The sequence below is a fragment of the Mercurialis annua genome, linkage group LG2, assembly GCF_937616625.2.
Source record: "Mercurialis annua linkage group LG2, ddMerAnnu1.2, whole genome shotgun sequence".
Lineage (NCBI taxonomy): Eukaryota > Viridiplantae > Streptophyta > Magnoliopsida > Malpighiales > Euphorbiaceae > Mercurialis > Mercurialis annua.
In genome coordinates, this window is record NC_065571.1 from 53,564,317 (window position 1) to 53,584,454 (window position 20,138).

The 20,138-nt window shown below is 35.1% G+C and overlaps 4 protein-coding genes across 4 annotated transcripts; 3 read left to right on the forward strand and 1 right to left on the reverse strand.

Annotated features, from left to right (window-relative positions):
• Positions 1-427: 427 nt before the first annotated feature.
• On the forward strand, positions 428-3,359 carry LOC126670318 (PHD finger protein ALFIN-LIKE 4-like). The gene is made up of 5 exons (XM_050364021.2): positions 428-739; positions 853-885; positions 1,297-1,525; positions 1,865-2,000; positions 2,824-3,359. The coding sequence occupies exons 1-5, from the start codon at positions 643-645 to the stop codon at positions 3,091-3,093; spliced, it is 765 nt and encodes a 254-aa protein (XP_050219978.1). The 5' UTR covers positions 428-642; the 3' UTR covers positions 3,094-3,359.
• Positions 3,360-4,412: 1,053 nt separating this feature from the next.
• Positions 4,413-6,709, forward strand: LOC126667577 (phenylalanine ammonia-lyase-like). The gene has a single exon (XM_050360567.2). It carries the CDS (start codon positions 4,494-4,496, stop codon positions 6,546-6,548), a length of 2,055 nt encoding a protein of 684 aa, XP_050216524.1. The 5' UTR covers positions 4,413-4,493; the 3' UTR covers positions 6,549-6,709.
• A 117-nt stretch (positions 6,710-6,826) lies between these two features.
• On the reverse strand, positions 6,827-11,142 carry LOC126667576 (protein PLASTID MOVEMENT IMPAIRED 1-RELATED 1). The gene is made up of 3 exons (XM_050360566.2): positions 10,886-11,142; positions 8,343-10,624; positions 6,827-8,272 (listed from the first exon to the last, which is right to left on the reverse strand). The coding sequence occupies exons 2-3, from the start codon at positions 10,622-10,624 to the stop codon at positions 7,216-7,218; spliced, it is 3,339 nt and encodes a 1,112-aa protein (XP_050216523.1). The 5' UTR covers positions 10,886-11,142; the 3' UTR covers positions 6,827-7,215.
• Positions 11,143-16,455: 5,313 nt separating this feature from the next.
• On the forward strand, positions 16,456-20,101 carry LOC126670435 (glycerophosphocholine acyltransferase 1). Its single transcript, XM_050364163.2, has 8 exons — positions 16,456-16,677; positions 16,822-16,941; positions 17,032-17,089; positions 17,376-17,476; positions 18,014-18,109; positions 18,193-18,286; positions 19,039-19,276; positions 19,578-20,101. The coding sequence occupies exons 1-8, from the start codon at positions 16,588-16,590 to the stop codon at positions 19,945-19,947; spliced, it is 1,167 nt and encodes a 388-aa protein (XP_050220120.1). The 5' UTR covers positions 16,456-16,587; the 3' UTR covers positions 19,948-20,101.
• The last annotated feature ends 37 nt before the right edge of the window (positions 20,102-20,138 follow it).

Sequence of the window (20,138 nt, forward strand, 5' to 3'; positions counted from 1 at the left end):
CCTTCTCTCTAAATCTCTCTATTTAATTTATCTCTTCTAGTCAAAACGGAGCAATGGCTCGGGAGTTTCAACTGACGCGAGCCATAGACGGCACACTGTTTCCCCGTTGGGTGCACCAGCGAGCCCATTTTGGCTAACCCATCATGACACGTGTACGGCAGGTATGCAATCTTCTCATCTTCACCCACCCGCACAATCAAATTTAATCTAATTTAAGATCATCATCATCATCGCTAAAAATGAATGAAACTTCTGAATAATCAAGCCAACCCCGATAGCATGACTGAACCGAACCCTAAACGAAGTACACTCAAGGCAAACGCCACCTAGATATCTAGGTGTCGCTATCATCCACGTCGGATTTATTTTTAAAATCTTCCTTAAGACCTTGTTTGTTTGTGAATTTACACATTTCCATGGAAAGGACATCCCAACAAAAATAAAATAAAAAAAACAAACCAGACTCAATTTTTCTTCAAGAGCGAGCTTCAGTTTATATTATCTCCACAGTTCCATTCATACCCTTGTCAAACTTTAAATTTCCCTTCTTACCCTCTCTCTTTTTCAACACTCTTTCAGCTCAAGTCCCCATTTTTTTCTTCTCAACAAAGCTCACTCTTTTAAATCTTGAATTGTACGGACATGGACGGAGGTGTACAGTACAACCCGAGAACAGTTGAAGAGGTTTTTAGAGACTTTAAGGGTCGTAGAGCTGGAATGATTAAAGCCCTTACTACTGGTTTTTTTCTTTCTTTAATTTTTGGGTTTTGTGTTTGATATTTTATTAGCATTTTAATGTTTTTTTGTTTGTTTAATGGGTAGTTTTTTTTATTTTGATTTGTTCACTTGCAGATGTGGCAGAATTCTACCAACAGTGTGATCCTGGTTAGGGTTCTTGTTTAACTACTTCAAATTTTATTTTTTCTTCTTCTTACTATTTTTTCTTCATAATTATGAATTACAAGTTGGGAGATTTGGATTTAAGTTTAAAATTTTGGTTATTTTTAATTTGCATTTTATAAGTGTAGTACTAGTGCTAGCAGACAATGACAAACAATGTATAGCAATTTCACAATGTAAAGTTTCTGTCTTGCTAGTAATTCCATTCAAATTTGCACTTTGAATTTGAACCTTTACATGAAACTTTTATATACATTTGGTGAAGCTACTTTACTTCTTAGTTGTGCTACTTTTTTATTCAATTAAGTGAAATTTACATAGAAATGCCAAGCTTACGCAGATGATTATGATGAAAGTATGTGTATTTTTGATGTATTAACTTGTGCGCATACGCAGAGAAGGAGAATCTTTGCCTATATGGATTTCCTAATGAACTATGGGAAGTTAATTTACCTGCTGAAGAAGTTCCTCCTGAGCTTCCCGAGCCTGCGTTAGGTATCAACTTTGCTAGAGATGGGATGCAGGAAAAAGACTGGCTTTCTCTTGTTGCTGTTCATAGTGATGCTTGGTTACTCTCCGTGGCTTTTTATTTTGGCGCTAGATTTGGTTTCGATAAAGCTGACAGGTATTCTCTTCGTTTTTTTCTCTCGATATCCAACTTTTGAATTCAAACTAAACAGTTGATACCCTTAAGTTGGTGTTTGGTTTGTAAAAGGATTATGGTGGTTTAATGTGATGTTCCAAATAGGCGGGAAATGATTGATTAAAATTGATAAAGAATATGGAATTTCACTTAAGTCAGCTGCTTTTGCTGTAAGATTTTGCATCTAATAGAGCTCAAATATATGTGCCCTCGTGGCAGATCATATCTTTGGTTAGTTTTATAAGCATGATAACTGAATGTGGAAGAGTTGAGCTTCTTAACTTGCATTTCTTACAATATAAAAGGGGGATTCTGACACAGGAAACGTCTCTTCATTATGATCAATGATCTCCCAACAATCTTTGAGGTTGTGACTGGAACTGTAAAGAAACAGCCGAAGGAGAAGTCATCAGTCTCAAACCACAGCAGTAACAAGTCCAAGCCAGGCTCAAAAGTGGTAAAACTCATTGCTTCTGATGTTTTTCTGGTTAAGCGAGCTGTGAAATGTCGTTTATCTATGATCATGATTTTAAATGCACAACGCACATAGGAATCGGGTCTGTAACCTTTGTTTAGTGGATTAGTAAAAAAATTAAGATTGTGGACTCCTCATATAAGGTCAACCTTTTCATGTATTAAGCATAAAGTATGACATTTTACTTGGTTATATTGAACAGTCTAAGTCTAAAACATTGGCCTCACCCCAGTTAGTTTGGGACAAATGCCTCACTCAGCTGAGTTATTCCACCAGTCTATTCTGCAACTCATTTTGTTAGTATTCTGATTATGACCATAAAATGCAGGGGTAAGTAACTCTTCAGAAACTAACACCAAGCACAATGTTACCAGTTTTGCACCCTTGTCCTTTTTGGTTTTAAGTCTCATTTTATTTGTTGAAATTTAATTTTTAAAATAACATTCTTAATAGTAAGCCTAGATTTAGAAGCTGATTGGCAAATAAACAATGTCATAGTTCTTGATTGGTGGGGAGATGTGTTGTTGGGGTACAAAATCGAAAATGTGAGATTAACATAGAAAAATTCTTCAAAATGCTCTTCTGTGATGCAAAGAAACTTCGAGAAAACTGCATTTCTTAGTTCTCAAAACTTTTAGTTGTTGGAAACTTTCGAAACTCATGAAATGTTTCAGGGCCATTTTGCGGAATACGTTACGTTTTCATTTATGTGCAACCTAGCTTGTACAGAAAGTAGTGCCTGTTACATGATATAAGTTTAGTTGTCATGCCAAACACTAACAATACTTCGAAAATGTGAAAACAGCGGGTGTCTGAACCTGGGAAATTTCCAAAGGCGCAGCCCAAGGATGAAGATGAAGTAGTAGATGAGGAAGAAGAAGAAGAGGAGGAAGAGCACGGGGACACATTGTGCGGAGCATGTGGGGAGAACTACGCTGCAGACGAATTCTGGATTTGTTGCGACATTTGTGAAAAGTGGTTCCATGGCAAGTGTGTGAAGATCACTCCGGCTAGGGCTGAACACATTAAGCAGTACAAATGCCCGTCTTGCAGCAACAAGAGAGCACGACCTTGATAATTATGAAGCATTCACTGGTGTAATTCTCTCGCCCACGTCAGCTAACTGTTTTTAGTTAGTTGTATATCTTTATGTTGGCTCAGTGTATGTGTTAGGTATATTATTGTGATTTAATTAGTTGTTATTTATGTATGATTTAGTATTTGGTAGTTGACATTTTTAGAGACGTCTGCAATTGAATTTTGTATTTGGACTTGTACAATTTCCACTCTGTAGGATATCATGTCAACTGTCAAATGCAGGATTCTAATCTTTTATTGCCAGATTTCAATTCTCAAATTTACATATATTTTGTCCATAATCTGTAGAAAAACACTTGTAATTAGTTTTAATTAATTATATTATATTATTGATATTATTTAAAAATGTGTTAAAATTTTATTGACTATTGTTTATATAACATAATTGAGGACATGCATAATCAAATGAAATTATAATACCCTTCTCATTGAGTTAAAAAATAGTGGATTAATTCAGAAAATTTAATCAATCATTAAATGGCCTTCTAATTTCTTAAAGCTGACAGGCGGAAAATTGACTTGGAAAATTGTACACCAAAAGATTAGGAAATTTCGTTTTATGTGGGCAGCACTTTCTTATTATTTTACATATAATTATTGTGAATGAAGGCATGGTATACTAAACCAGAAGACTACCTTAAGGTTGGTTAAAAGAGGTGGACAACCACATTCACTTAATTATTGTCTTTGACAAATTTAACAGTCTATTTAACTATATTAAAATTTCAATAATAAATTTACTTATTATTTTTTTTAAAAAAATATATCACTTAATCATCCTTATATATTTATTTGTTTATCCTTTTTAATTTTTAACTAATAAATCAAATTTACTACGTCACACTTTATTATATAAATTATATTGTCAGACACATACATCACAATCACAATGTAGTCAAAACTGGGATTATTCACCTTAGATTTTTTTTATATAATTTACTGCTTATTTTTTCGATAGATGTCAAATTTTTATCCTCGTAAAAAGTTTTTGTATTGATCCATGATCGAATTTAAAACAAAACTAGTAATAGATAAAGAATAATAGTGTAAATTTTGTGGGTGAGTTGGTCAAGAATAATATATACTGATAAGAAATTTACCCACCAACCATAGCACGTTTGGTAGTTAAAAGTTGGCAAATTTCCACTCACTTTCCATGCAAAATTGTCCTCATTTTTGCTTATATTAAAATAAATCGAAGGACTTGGATCATTGACGCAGCCTTATTCCCACTTGTAACAGTCCAACAACTCCTATCACATTTTTCTACTATAAGTAGACTATGCATTTTCCATTTCATCATCAAACCTTAACTCTAACACTTCATCTTCATAATCTAACACAAAAAATACTCTTTATTTCCCCTTAATTTGTAAAATGGCTGCTCATCATTGGAACAAGGCTGCAGAGTCTCTCCAATCTTCCCATTTCAGTGAAGTTTCTGAAATGGTTTCACAATTTTCCAATGCTAAAATTGTTGACATCCAAGGCACTTCCCTTACTGTTGCTCAAGTCACTGCCATTTCTCGTCGGACTGACGTAAAGGTCCGTCTCGATGAGGCTGCTGCTCGTCACCGTGTGTCAGAGAGTGCTAATTGGGTGGCTGATACCATCTCTCGTGGCTTGGACATTTACGGTGTCACTACTGGCTTTGGTGCCACTTCTCATAGAAGGACTAATATGACTTCTGATCTCCAAACCGAGCTGATTCGGTTTTTGAACGCTGGGGTTATCGGAAAAGAACATCTTCCGACGAGCTATTCCAAGGCGGCGATGCTTGTTCGGACGAATACGTTAATGCAGGGGTATTCCGGTATTCGTTGGGAGATTCTCGATTCCATTTCCAAGCTTATGAATGAAAATTTGATCCCCAAATTGCCTTTAAGAGGGACTATCACTGCTTCAGGTGATCTCGTGCCACTGTCTTATATTGCCGGCTTGTTAACTGGCCGTCATAATTCCAAGGTTTTGACACCTGAAGGTGATGAGATTAGTGCATCAGAAGCTTTGAGCAGAGCTGGAATTTCCACTCCATTCGAGCTGCAAGCGAAGGAAGGCTTAGCTCTCGTAAACGGAACAGCAGTTGGCTCAGCTGTAGCTGCAACCGTTTGTTTCGATGCAAATGTTTTGGTTCTTTTTGCAGAAATTATCTCTGCTTTGTTCTGCGAGGTAATGCACGGCAAACCGGAGTACACAGACCCTCTGACACATCAGCTAAAGCATCATCCTGGCCAGATGGAAGCAGCTGCTATCATGAAACACATGTTAGATCAAAGTGATTACATGAACAAAGCAAAAATCCGCCACGAGAAAGACCCGCTCACTAAACCTAAGCAAGATCGATATGCAATAAGAACTTCTCCACAATGGCTCGGTCCACAGATCGAAGTTATTCGAGCAGCCACTCATTCCATTGAGAGAGAGATCAATTCTGTGAATGATAATCCATTGATTGATGTTGCTCGCGATATTGCTCTCCACGGAGGAAATTTTCAAGGGACGCCTATTGGTGTTTCGATGGACAATCTGAGGATTGCTATTGCAGCCATCGGAAAGCTGATGTTTGCTCAGTTTTCTGAACTTGTTTGTGACTACTACAACAATGGTTTGCCTTCTAATTTGAGTGGAGGGCCTAATCCAAGCTTAGACTACGGATTGAAAGGAGCTGAAATAGCCATGGCATCATACTGTTCCGAGCTTCAGTACCTGGCGAATCCCGTAACGACACATGTTCAAAGCGCGGAACAACACAATCAGGATGTGAATTCTCTAGGCTTGATTTCAGCAAGAAAAAGCGCCGAAGCCATAGAAATCCTGAAGCTGATGTCTGCAACATTCATGGTAGGACTTTGCCAGGCAATCGATCTAAGGCATTTGGAGGAGAACATGAAGGAATCTGTGAAACAAGTCGTTCGTCAAGTAGTACGAAAGACCCTTTACATTTCCGAGGACGGATCGCTGCTCGATTCGCGTTTCTGCGAGAAAGAACTCTTACAGGTTCTTGAGCATCAACCTGTATTCTCTTATCTTGATGACCCAACAAATCCTTCTTATACCCTTTTGCCTAAACTGCAAGAAATACTAGTCAAAACAGCCCTTAAATCAGAAAATTCAGAAGAAAACGGCTTCACAATATTCAAGAGGATACCAATTTTCATGGATGAGTTAAAGACAAGATTAGATGAAGATGTGATAAAAGCAAGAGAAAGATTTGATAATTGTGAATTTGGAATAGAAAACAGGATCAAAAAATGCAGAAGCTATCCTATTTATGAATTTGTGAGAAGTGAAGTGGGAACCGAGCTTCTGAGTGGGGCAAAGAAGGTGAGTCCAGGAGAGGACATTGAGAAAGTTTATGAGGCTATTAACGAAGGCAAATTAGGACAAGTTTTGATCAATTGTTTGGTTGACTGGAAACAGGCATCATTTTGATTAATTTGTAAGAAAGTTTTCAAAGTTTACGAAATAAATCTAAATATTTGTGTCCAGCTCTGACTTATTGCTGTGTATTCTTGCAATGTAAGCACATATGGATAGTGTTCTGGATATGTGTTATAATCAAGTAATCAATCCACCCAAGAATTCAAATTGTTTGATGAGATTCCAACAATAATTTTGCTATCTCTAGAATACACACGCACATGAACTTGAAAAATAAAGAAGCACACAGGTCATTGTTCAAATATTTAATCAGCCAAGTAACCAGTACATCTAAAAACTCAAGCTGGTAAGGCTTGAACACTAATTTTATTATATCTAACAGGTCATAAATTATAATGCACAAAAATGATTACAAACTTAAAATTTTATACAAGCGAAGGAACTGATACAACAATTGCATCAACTTAGCGAATAAACGGGCACTATACTAGAAAAGAATACAAGAGCTCGACTAGAATTCATAAACCTCACCGGGATGGAAGAAGACCTCACCACCTGCTGTGTCCCTGATCATCAATACCGTACCAAGCGGGACCTCAAAACTCATCTCCAAACAAGTTCCTGCAAAGAATCACAACGAGAGTTCCACTCTTTCCATAAAACATGATGAAGAAACTCGTTTAATCTAGATTCTGGAATTTATGTAACATAACTAGTGTTATTTGGCACGACCACGAGATGAAATGCTCCATAATTTATCACCACGTTGTTTGGTTGTTAAAGTCTTATCAGAAGTTTTTGACTTCATCAAGGATTGTTTATTATTCTTCCCCATTCCATTTGCAAGCAGCCATCGAGAACCAGATTGTTGCTGAGTTGAGGTTCCCCAAAGTTTCTTCCCAGAGGACCCAGACTCTGTCTTGAGACCGGCAACTTGTACATCAGTTATGCAGAATTGAGGAATTCCTTCCTCTTCCGATGCTTTTTCTTTGGTATTCTCCTCCGACTTATCCATCACTGACTCAGACTCATCATGGCTATCATTTTCAAATCTTACCTCAGAAACCTTACAGTAAATCTTAGGCTTTGGTGGGACAAACACCCGCTCCACCTGAATGAGTGCAAGCATTGGCGTGCCGACTGGTTCATAATTTCTAAGAGGATCGTGAAGTTGCACCATTAATGCAACAGTGAAGTTATTACCAAGTAAACCGCCTTTTCTACCAGATCCTTTTCCGCGCCTTCTCTCTCCTTTTGATCCCCCACGAATCACGTCCAAGGAACTAGCATGATGGGCTGCGAGTATTTTAGAAGTATGCTCACTGATTTGATCTTCATCACCGATATCGCCAGAATCCAGTCTCATCCATTCATCAAGAGTCAAAGATAACCCCATTAATCCATCAATATCATCGCCGTTGTCTTTTATATCCAGCAGTTGCAATCCAGCAGCTCCCTCCAATTCAAGGGACCCGTTGACATTCATACCCTTTCCCTGGAAGGTTGAAACTTCCCCGATGGACTGTGAGCTGATGTTTGAGGGTGCATCGTCTGACATGCCAGATTGTATTCTCAATCCCTCAATCGAGAGTGCTTCAATCTTATCCATAGCCAAAGGAGCAAGATCTTCTACAGAAACATATTCTGAGCCCATCTCATTCTTTACCATCTTTGATTTGAACTTATGAGATTTAGATATGGATGATCTCTCCTGCTTTTTTTGACCACCGGATACACGTTGCCCAATCTCAACTTCATTCTGCAAAATGCTTTGCCTGTGCAAAGATAGAAACATTACAAAGATGCATATTTTCCCAGAAGAATTAGAGAAAATCAAACACAAACCTCTCAGATCCCGTCAGCGTATCTGCAGCCTCCCATGCCACTTGATGCATTGTTTTCCCAGTTATATCATCCAAAGGCATTAGCTTATTCGCCTGCATAGACAACTTTTGAATCCCAACTGAAGCCAAATGTTGCAGTATGTCTGTTACACCAGAACCCATTTCTGCAGGTACTACAACAGGATTAGAAACTTGCATGATCAGGTTCCCACCATTTTTGGCGTTCTGGAACAGTGAAGGATTCATAGATCGCACAAATCCACCATTTGTTGTCTGCAGACATGGACCTAATCCTTCTCCAAGAGCAGGCAATTCAAGTGGCTCTTCAGGAGGTAAATCAATCGGACTACCGAAACCGAAGCAAGTTGAGCTCTTAGGTGGAGAACATTGAAAAGCCTCGTCATTCAAGCCCCAATGACGCATTAAAGCTTCCGTCTCCAAGTCTTCCAGCATTTTGGCCCTTGTCGTGCCAGTCTCTGCATGAGTTTCCAACTGATGTTCCTCCTCAGCAGTTTGGATTGCTGAAGCTAATTCGAAGTCGTCAGAGAAATTTCCCCACTCAGACACAGTGGATCTGTTGTAGTCGCATTCTATTTGGTCCTCACTGCCAAAACCAATATCAAACAGAGAAAAACCCTCAGCTAATGCGTCTCTCTCAAACTCTCTTAGTAACCGCTCCCGAGGGGACTCAGGTTCGCTCCCCGAACTCAAGCCAAGTGAACTATCATCAATCCCTAGCATATCCAGAAAATCATTTTCCAAGGATTCAGTAACATCATCCAAACTGAGTGATGTTTCATTACTATTTATGTCATAATCAGCTCTGACCGTTGCGTCAGTTTCTTTCTCCGTTGGAGAATCAAGTGCTTCAGTTTCCAAATTTGTCACATTACTCAATGCGACATCCAGTTCTTTCATGACAGACTCCTTTGAGCATATCTCATCATCCTTAAATATATAGTCTTGCACCACAGGCTCCATCTTATGACTATCATCTCCGACATCCTGCTGGTGAAGTTTACCATACCCTTCAGAACCTTCATGACCACCAACTTTATCTTCTACTAAGAGAACTGCATTAGTCTCTAGAGCAACTTCCGCCAGTTTCTCCTGAGTAAAGTCCGTCGCTGATTCCTTCACGTCAAATTCACCACGTTCACACTCATTTTCAACATTGTCATGAGACACATGACTGGATTTAGAAACAGGGCAGATATTTGATTTGACGGAATCAAAATGATCGGTGAATACATCCAGTTCAGGCTTATAATCCAGTGAAAAATTCAACTTATCTTCATCAAATTTCTGATACAGTACAACTGCTTGACTCGCAACTTCTGACTTTGATGTTGGCAACACCTCATGAAGATCTTTCACATCTTCTACAGATCTTGATGAGGCTCGACGCTGTTGGTTCAAAGAATTAGGAAGACTTCCAGTACGGCGAATTGTACTCTTTCCCTCTCCTTGATCAAATCTCGGAATTGGTTTTGCCGTCCTAGAATTAGTCCTCTTCAAATCCGGGACATTCTGGTAATTTCCAAGTGGAATGGGACTATCCCCAACCACAACATAGCCAAAGCTAACATTCAAGACAGCACCTTTCGCTTCCCCTGACAACTTAAAACTTGTGGTCCACTTTCCTGAGCTTTTCTCCTCCTCCAATTCCTCCAATGTGAGAGGAAGAAATTTTGTGAGATCAACTCTATGTTTTCCCAAATCAAGCTCTTGAACACCAATTACAGATACAAAAAGCAAGAAATGTTTAGCTTCATACTTAGCTGAATGGTGAGGTCCACTCCTACTCCCGTAGACCATACACGTATGCGTTAGCTTCTCCTCAAACTCAGCATTACCATCAAGAACCTTCATAGGATGCGTAACAAGCTCCCCATCACGCCTTTTCCAGTGCACACGGACACTGAGATTTTCAAAACTCACCGGCAACTCTTCAATGGTGTGGACTTGAAGAGAGAAACAACAATTAAATTTCCGGCTCCTAACGTTCGAAAGGGCTTTTAACGGCTTCCAATTCCAAATAGACTTTTTATCCTTATTCGATGACTCTTCGCTACTATGCTTTATCTTAGACTTAGCATCAAGCAATTGGGATTTCCCATTCCCAGCAGGTTTTGATCGATTACTGGGTGCAGAAATCGAAGGCCTAGTCGAGCTTTTATCCAGGTATAAAGCTTTGCTTATGGTTTCTATTTCTCGTAACAACTTAGCATTCCCTGAATCTTCTCCAACTCTTTTCTTGACTTCAATTTTGGACATCATCATCTTTTCCACATAAATTCAAAATTCGAATAAAATGAAATGAGTAATCAAACAATTAGATTAAACAATAAAAACCCACAAACAAAGAACAAGAAAATTCACGAATTCACATGATAAACTAAACCACAAGCAACCAAGTTCATATAATTTACAAATAACCCAAACAGAGAACCATTTTAAAATCACAAACCCAGAATTCAAAACGGGCTAAAACACCCAAAAAAACTGAACTAATTATAGAAAGCTTGAAACAAACGAGCTTACCAGCAATCACGAATGCTCTGTTTTCAAAGGGAACCCTAAAAAATTAATGCACCAGAGAGACTCAAGAATCAAACTTTCGATTGAATAGGAAGACCCAGAAGAAGAATGAAGAGGGAAATTAAGGTTTGGATAAATGGGTATGGTTTTTATCAGGTGTCTTATGGAAGAAGAGAGTTAAAATGTATTTTCTTGTTCGTTTTTATTTTCTCTCTCAGAATTGCCGCTGCCTGAAATTTTAATTCAAGATTCAAAACCAACTACCAAATTACCATTTTTTTAGTCGCTTTCTTTACTGAGTATTTGCCAATTGTGCCCCTAATTTTTGTAAAATGTCTTTTGTGCATTGTATATTTCGATAATTTTGTTTTTTCCCCCAAAAGTTTCTGGATAAACGCGATTGGTATTGTTTTTTTTGGTACTCAACAAGCATGAACTTTCGTGTTCTATTTTTATGCAATTTTCTTTGTCATAGTTTTTTGAAAAAAATGCTTGCGTGTGATTCATAAAAATTTATTTGATTAATTATTATCTAAATAAAAGAAATTGATGAATCATATAGCGGCGTAAGAATCCAGACCGAAAAAATGAAAAGAAGTCTACCTGAAACACCAGAACACTGCATTAGAAGGATGCCAGAAGATAATTTTTGGACACTCGCTCTGACAGTCAAAGCAGTATTTTATGGAAAAAGAATAAACAATAGAAAAACACTAATAAAGATACTATTTTCCAATTCGTTTATATAGATGACTGGAATATGCCTTCATTGGTTATGAGGATGCTGACATGTTTCAGTAGTATGGAAGAACAAGTGTTACATTGTAGGATACGACTCTGCAAGGAAAAAATATACTCTAACGTCAGAGTTTTTTTTATGCAAGTGAATTTTTGTGGTCCATTTTTATCAGATTAGGTTTAAATCAGCAAAGTGAATTTTAACCGTTCATACTACTTGAGTGCTTTATATTTCGATACTTTGTTAGATTCTATGAGCTGCCGATGGAAGGATGTCTTGCTCTTTTATAGATCATGTGGATGCTCATTGTGAAGGTTGTCTGAGTGTGCTATCTCAGTCTTTTGTGTGTTTTGCTTAGGTTGGCCGCTTATTGAATGTCTCCTTATATTTTGCATTTGTTCCTACTATGTCGTGTTAGAAATAGTACTCTAAGCAATTAACCAAATTAATTTAATATTTTTATTAAATGTTGCGCTTTTGTTTATTTAAAATTATTACATTTATTTTTTGATCAATTTAATCGAATGAATCAACTAATTTAATTTATTCGATTTTATATTCTCTAAAATACAGTTAACCTAATTAAATTAATTTCAGTTCAAATTAACAATTTAATTAACTCAATATTTTAATTTTTTTTTTGAAAAACAACGATAATCTCTGTGTTATAGCTATAATATGGTAATGATTTAAAAATTGAGCTATAATAGAAATCAAAATCAAGTGATTAAAGATATGTAGCATATGAAAACGAAATTTAGGGGTGAAAGTGAAATATAAAAGATTTGGTGCCATATATAATAAACTCAAAATGGGAAATGATTCGCTTTTTGTTTGGACTTAGGAGCGTTGAGAGAGATACTATGAGCTGTCCCACTTCTCGTTTTAAAATCCTTTGCTTCCTTCTTCTTCTATTCCAACTCTGAAAATCTAATTCATTTTAAATTTATAAAAACAATTAAAAATATTTTTTTTGCTTATTGTATAAATTATACTCCCTCCGTCCCGTAAAAATAGAAAAAGCACCCATTTTACAAGAATTAAGAAAGTAGTTATTTATAGGTAATTTGTGATAATTTGTCTAAATTACCCTTTGTAATCAATTAGTTATGTACATTTTCCAAAGCCACTTTACTAATTATAGCACTTACAACTCATTTATTTATTTTTTTTAAATATACATTTAATGTTTTATGATAAACATGTAGGGGTATTTTGATAATTTTTGACTTAACTAACTTCACTTTTTCTATTTTTATGGGACAAAAAAAGGTGTTCTATCTTTATGGGACGGAGGGAGTAGTATGTTATTTTTAATTAATATTTTCGAATTTGAGAAAACTAACCAGATAGAATTTGTTTTGGTAGATACATATAATACTTGTATCATTAATTGTTACTAGAAATACGATATAAATTTTTAAAAAATGGTTTTTAGGGAATTAAATATAAAAATCTTGTAGTAGTATTTAAAAGAATTAAGTTAATTAAAATAAAATTATACCAAAATCATAAAGAAGCTGCAGTTTGAAATTTTGTTGGGAACAGAGTGTCACTCTCAAGAATCACGTGAGATATAGATTGAATTGGTTAAAGTTAATTATTGTGCTGATGGTGTTTGATTTTTCTCCAAACTATTCTTTCAGTGCTTGTACTTTTTATTTGTTCAAGTTGATATTTCATCTTTTTAAAATACTAGTGTCGCTTTACGTATTACACACGTGGCTCGTAACGTAACTCGTCAATTTATATTTTATTATTCATTAATTATTTATTATAAATAAATAGTATATTATTTTCTATTCTGTAACTTCTGTTTAAATCTACTCGGTCACTTTAAATAAATATAATTTAAATTATAAAATATGAACATTAAAAATATCAAATTAAAATAAAATTATGCAACTCATAGTTATAGATGATAGGTTAATAGGATTTAACAATTTTTCTATTTTTAAAGTTTGCAAGTAGTACTAATCCAGTTCCCTAATTCAGGTTAAATACTATTAACAGAAGTTGTCGTTTTTAGCACTAATCCACTTTCCTAATTCAGGTTAAATAGTTAATTCCTAAATGAAATTAAAGTACTAATTAATTGTAAGATGACTAAAAAACCTTAAATTAAGTTATTAATTAGCAAGGACTTTATGGCAAAAGTGTGCCCCCCTCCGTGCTTTTATATATAGTATAGATATAGATAGATATAGATATTAAAAGCAGTTTTCCGGTAACTAAAAATTTAATAATATAGTAAAATTGAACACATCTGTTAAAGTGCTGAAGCTATATTGATAGAGACAAATATAAATAAAATATATGCATATATAAAAATTTAATGATAAATTGTATTATAAATGAAAAACTTATTTTGATTAATATAGGCATGGTTCGAACCCCCTCGTGGACGAAATGAAAATGAAGATTATTGAAGATTTATGGAGAAGGCTACAAGTGTTACAAGCGATGGATGCAGCATCGTCCCGTCAAGATGGCGACTCCTGTAAGGCGATGTACTCAACGTAACACGACGTGAATGGCGTGATTAGCGTATTATTTGTATATATTTGTTATGTTGTATATGTAATTAGCTTATATATCTATCTCTGTTAATATATACAAAAGACCATTAAATCTATTAGTTCAAAATATATAATTTAAGAAAAAAATAAATAGAAAACTTAAAAAATCAGAAAAATTCAAATTTGTATATTTTTTCTAAAAGCAAAGCCAAATAATAAATAAATAAATAATGTATTATTATTATGCCAAGCATTTGTATTTTTTGTATGATAAGGTATGTGGACAGATAGGTAGTTCTAGTTTCATATGTGAACAATTAAACATATCTTTGAAATAATATATCAAGTAATGCATTTGCTGGGTCTGTCTTTTGATGCTTGCATGTCCAGTTTAATTATTTATACTCCAAAATAATTTATTAATTTATAATTTTATATACAGAAATTTAATCAATTTGGTTAGAAATTGACAGAATTCGAATGTGTTCGGTGGGATTTGGATGTTGGGCTTATATTGCATTTGGAAGCTTTTGGGCCCTTGGTTCGAAAAGCCCAATTATAATACTTGGTTCATAGGCCCTTGTTTCAAAAAGCCCAATTAGTTGTCATTTGAATGAGCTCTTCTAGAAGAGGAATGAGTACATTGTTAAAAAAAAAAATACTAACAATTTAATTTTTTATCCATAATTGACTGATAGTATTTATTACTGTCAGCATCATCCTTAACAAGTACTGTAACCAAATATTTTGAATTGTTAAAAAAATGGATAATAATGATACAAACATAAAAACTTAGGCATTGAGTGAGTGATTGGAAAATGTGAGCCTATCTATCTTCTTCACCAAAGATTCAATTCTATCTATCTCCTTGGAACGCGGGCTAACACCATCAATTGATGCACATACAGCACGATTTTACTCATTATTTAGCTTAAACTAGGGCTTTAAACGAGTTGAGCAAGTAGTTTAAAGTTATTCAAAATGGGATCTAAAAATTATAGGCAAGTTTTATCAGACTCGATACTCATTACTTAACTTAAACTAAAACCTTAAACAAGTTGAGCAATTGTAAAAAAATTCCAATTCGACTCTAAAAATTAGAGTCGAATTTAAATATCAATTGGTAAAAATTTATGAGATTCGCAAATATAGCGAGTGATAAAGCCAAGCTGTAATTTTAAAACATGACAAAATTTAGTTAAAAACATTATATTATGAAAAGGATATATTAAAATATGTTATAAACAAATTTAGTTTAAAAAAAATTGAGATACATCCCAATTCCTACCTTGGTTTTGTCATTGAACATAACCGCATAAAAATAATTTTTTTGATCTAATAACTTAAAAAGGCCAAACATTTAATAAAATTTTCAATTTTATCCAAAATTTTAAAACGTCTCGATATTAATATTGTATTATATCATTTTAAAAATGTCCGAAGTCGAAAAAGAGTGCGCTGATACTGACGTGTCATTGACGTAGAGCATCACCTATTTGCTATGTATAAAGTATAAAGCAAAAGATGCAGATAATGATCCAAAATAGTCAAAAAAAAATTCCAAAAATTTTGAATACATCTAAACTTTTAGCGAAATTATCCATTATATCCAAAACTTAAAATGTTTTTATACATGGCAATGTGGAAGTCCACGTCAACAAAACATTAGCATGACTTATTTTGGATTGGGATATTTTTAAAACGATATAATACGATTTTGAATATTATCGAGACATTTTAAAAATTTAGATAAAAGATGAACTTTCAATAAATGTTTGACTTTTTTAGTCATTAGGCTTTTTGTTATTATTATTATATTAACCTTATATGACTGGAGTCTATATCCTATAGCAATAAAAGAAGTTAAACATCTTAATAATTCTATTTGTATTAAATTTATGAAGAATGCTAGTAGATCATATTTTGTCTGAACTCAAAGAGATCAGATGTTGTCCGAATCCAAACTCAAATTTAAAAATTTAAATTCATTTAAATTCGAGCTTATATAACACAATCGACTCGAACTCAACATCAGACTTGGCCTAATGCGAATTCGGTTCGGCTCGACTCATTTAGCAAGACCGAGTCTTTCAAAATGTATAGCATATTTATCATTCAACGCAAAGAAAAAAAAGAAACATAAAGATAGAGGGAGAGGCAAAATCTAGAAGAATGTGTGTTATGTCATCAACCAAATGAAACGTCATTAAGCAAACATAAACCCAAATTAATTAGCAGAGAATTGTTGTCCTTAATCACAATTAGCCAAATCTAATTAATCTTAATTAAAAGAATCACACCATGACCATTTCCATTTCCATTTCCTTGAGTCATTTTTGTTTGACGACAATACAACAGAGATCTCTTCCCGTATATATCTCTGCGTCTCTCCCTTGTCTCTCTCGCTCTCCATACCAAAGATCAAACCAAGAAACCAAAACAAAAAAATGTCTAATAACGAAGACCATGTTGATGAGTTTATTTCCAATGAAGATTCTTTCGAAAAAGTTAAGCAGAGCCTTAAGGATCGATCAAAGGTGCACTCACCTGATACAGATTGATTCGTTTTTGTGTTTTCGTTTGGTTTTTTTGATCTGGGTTTTATGTTTTCGTATTGAAAGTTGATAACTGTTGAGTTTTCGATTGTTTTCTTGATCTGGGTATGTTTTATTTTTATGCAGAAAGTGGCGCAAACTAAGGAAATCTTATCAAAACAAGCTAATCAAACCAAAGAGATCTTGTCTAAACAAGCAGTTAAGATTGCAAAACAAGCAGAGGAACATGAAAGTTTTCTTAGTAAGGTTGGCTCTTTGTTTTTGTTATTTTTTTATCTGTTTGATCATATAAACTTGTTAAAAGTTGTAGGATTTGAACTTTGATTTTTTTTTTAGGTGACTCATCTTCTTGGTGTTCTTGGGTTTGGAGGATTTTGCTTTCTCTTGGGAGCAAGTGAGTTTACACTAACTTTACACCTTTTTACACGTTTTCTCAATTTAATCATGCCTTTCAAAACTTGTCATAAAGATACACCAAATCTATACACGTTGTTGAGGTGGCACTCCTGGTGTAATTTGCTATAGTGAAGGTCATTTTTAAAGTTGGTGTATTGACAAGTTTTAAAATGCGTGATTAAATTGAAATAGAGTATAAAGTTGGTGAATTTTTATGACATTAACCCTTTAGTTAACAATGTTGCTGATTCTTTTGATTTCTTGTTGATGTATTTTTATGCCAGGGCCTCAAGATATTCCTTATGTATACTGTTTGTTCTATTTCATATTTGTTCCTCTGAGGTGGATTTACTATCGGTTCAAGAAATGGCACTATTATCTTCTGGTAAGTTCTACCATTACCTAGTTGCTTCTCATAGGCACATGCATCTTTTTATTCGACAGTTTTGAATCTTATCCAGGATCTTTTTCGAGTTTTATTTGTTTGATTCATGTCATGATTAAGCTGGTGAAGTGGGGGAAATGGAATAGGTATATGTTGTAGTATTCTGTTAAAAGGTAAATTTGAATGTACTACTATTATCAACTACGTAGCATGGAAAATGGAAATGAAGAAATGAAAAATGTCGAAATGGAAAACAAAAACTGCCAGGAATAAGTTATAGTAACCAAGTTTTGGAGTTTTACAAGCGTTTCTGAAAATAGAATCGCAAGTGCACTCTAAATATTTTCGTGCAACATAAATTATCAATTCGATGGATTATTAAAGTGTTCTCTCAGTTAACTGCTTTCTGAATTTTGGGCATGCATGTCAGGCAAATTGTAGATCTCATAGATACCCGGGATTACGATACTTTTGGTTCTAACACCTACTTTCTGGTAAATCGTAAATGAGAAAATTGACACAAATGTTTCCTTTCAGGACTTCTGCTATTATGCTAATACTATCTTTTCGGTCCACCTACTTCTTTATCCAAAGAATGAGAAGCTTTTCATGATTTGCTTCTCATTTGCTGAGGTAAGAAATTTGACTTGGGTAGCCTAAATTTCACAGTTCATTTTAACTTGTTCTTGGCTTACATTAACTATACGATGCTGTAGGGGCCGTTAGCATGGGCGCTAATTGTTTGGCGTTGTAGCTTGGTTTTTAGTTCTGTGGACAAAATTGTCAGTGTCCTCATACATCTCTTACCTGGTGAGTTGGTCCTTCTGATCTCGAAAAACTTTTTTATTGTAATTTCTTTTTCAAGAAATGTTCTAATTCCAGTATTATGGAAGGGCAAATAGATAGTGTGCGATTCACTTCTATAACCAGTTTATCATTTTTGAGTGAGAAACATATGATTCGGTGTTTATTTGCGAATTGCAACTATGAATGGCCCTATCATCCGTGTGAACTTATCATTTTGACCCCATACTACTTCACGTGAGGTTTGATTCTCTTCTGCTTCTGTTGCAAGGGTGTGTAGAATAACGTTCTCCCTGCTGAATTTTAATGCTGCTGCAAATGTAGAATTTGAACTCAAATCCTCTTGTTAAGATAGAATAACTCGTGACAGTTGATCTAAGATCCTGATTTCTAACACCGGGTCTAAACCGGCCCGGAAAAAATGTATCAAACTGATTTTTTTTTTCTGGTTGCATTCAAAACACAGAAGACAAAAAGATAAAGATGCAAAAAAATGTCGGTGCCATAGGATTTTAGAGTATAATTTAAGAGTGTTTGCTCCATTTTCATGGGGCTCAATTTGTATAGTAGTTTCTGGAAGTAATTTGTTTCCCTGTCCTTGTCTGATAATGGGTCTAATAATGCGATGTTGCCTTTCCTGGACGGAATATTCAATTGAGAGAAAATAAGATAAAAAGTGTGCTTTATATTATAGATATTTGTTCAGTTTCCAATAAGTAAAAAATCCTTGGATTCTAACAGAGTAGTTCTGTTCTCAGGTATAGTTTTCTTCACAATACGGTGGTGGAATCCAGTAACTTTTGAAGCTATGCATCCCGAAGGAGGAATAGGCAGAGCATCATGGCCATATGTTGAAGATAAATCCTACCTTTTTACTTGGCTGTTGTTCGTGCCTTTAGCTGCTTATTTCCTTTGGCAAGCTCTTTATTTTCTCATTGTCAATGTCCTACGTCGGCAGAGGCTCTTAAGAGATCCTGAAGTAATGACTTCTTACAGGTTCATAACTCTCTCTCTCTCTCTCTCTCTCTCTCTCTCTCTCTCTCCGCACTATGCATATATTGTACAGAAACTTCTGAACACCTATGACCCGAGTTTCGATGTTTATTTCAGTTTTCAGAAAACCGCTTATGAAACTCTGAAAATCTGTATTTATACCTATTCTTATGAAAGAGATACGGTTTCGTTGTTTCACATATCAGCATTTATGTTTCCGTGCTACATAACATGTGATATAATGGTCACTTTTTCATGTCATATTGATTAAGCTTGTGCATTTTTCTGAATCAACTTCTTGTAGGGAGCTATCAAAGAAAGCGCAAAAAGCAAACAATGTATGGTGGCGACTAAGTGGTTTGCTAGGGGATCAGAATCGCTCGCTTATGTACATTCTACTGCAAGCTCTATTCACCGTGGCAACAACCGCACTGACGGTCCCTATCTTCTTGTCGTACGAGCTGCATGTGGTTTTCCAAATACTAAAGGTTTCTGCAGCTGTGTGGAATGGAGGAAGCTTTCTGCTAGATGTAATGCCAAGACAGGTTATTCTCAAACAGAAGAAGAAAACAGAGATGCAGCCACCAGATATCCACCAAGATCAGTTACCAAATGCTCAGCCGAATGCAATGGAAAATACGATGAAGACTATACATTCTGTAGAGGCGCAATAAATTGCTACCCGCCTTGTTTCAATAGTTAGTTTGTAACACTTGTAACGGACCTCTTTTCCCAATCAAAGAAAAGAAAAAGAAAAAAAGGGCCCTGTATAACTCTTTTGTGTGTGAGAAATCAACTTTTTTTTCAATATACCAATTCAATTGTTTAGTTCTCAAAATGATAACAAAGAAACCGTAATGGATAG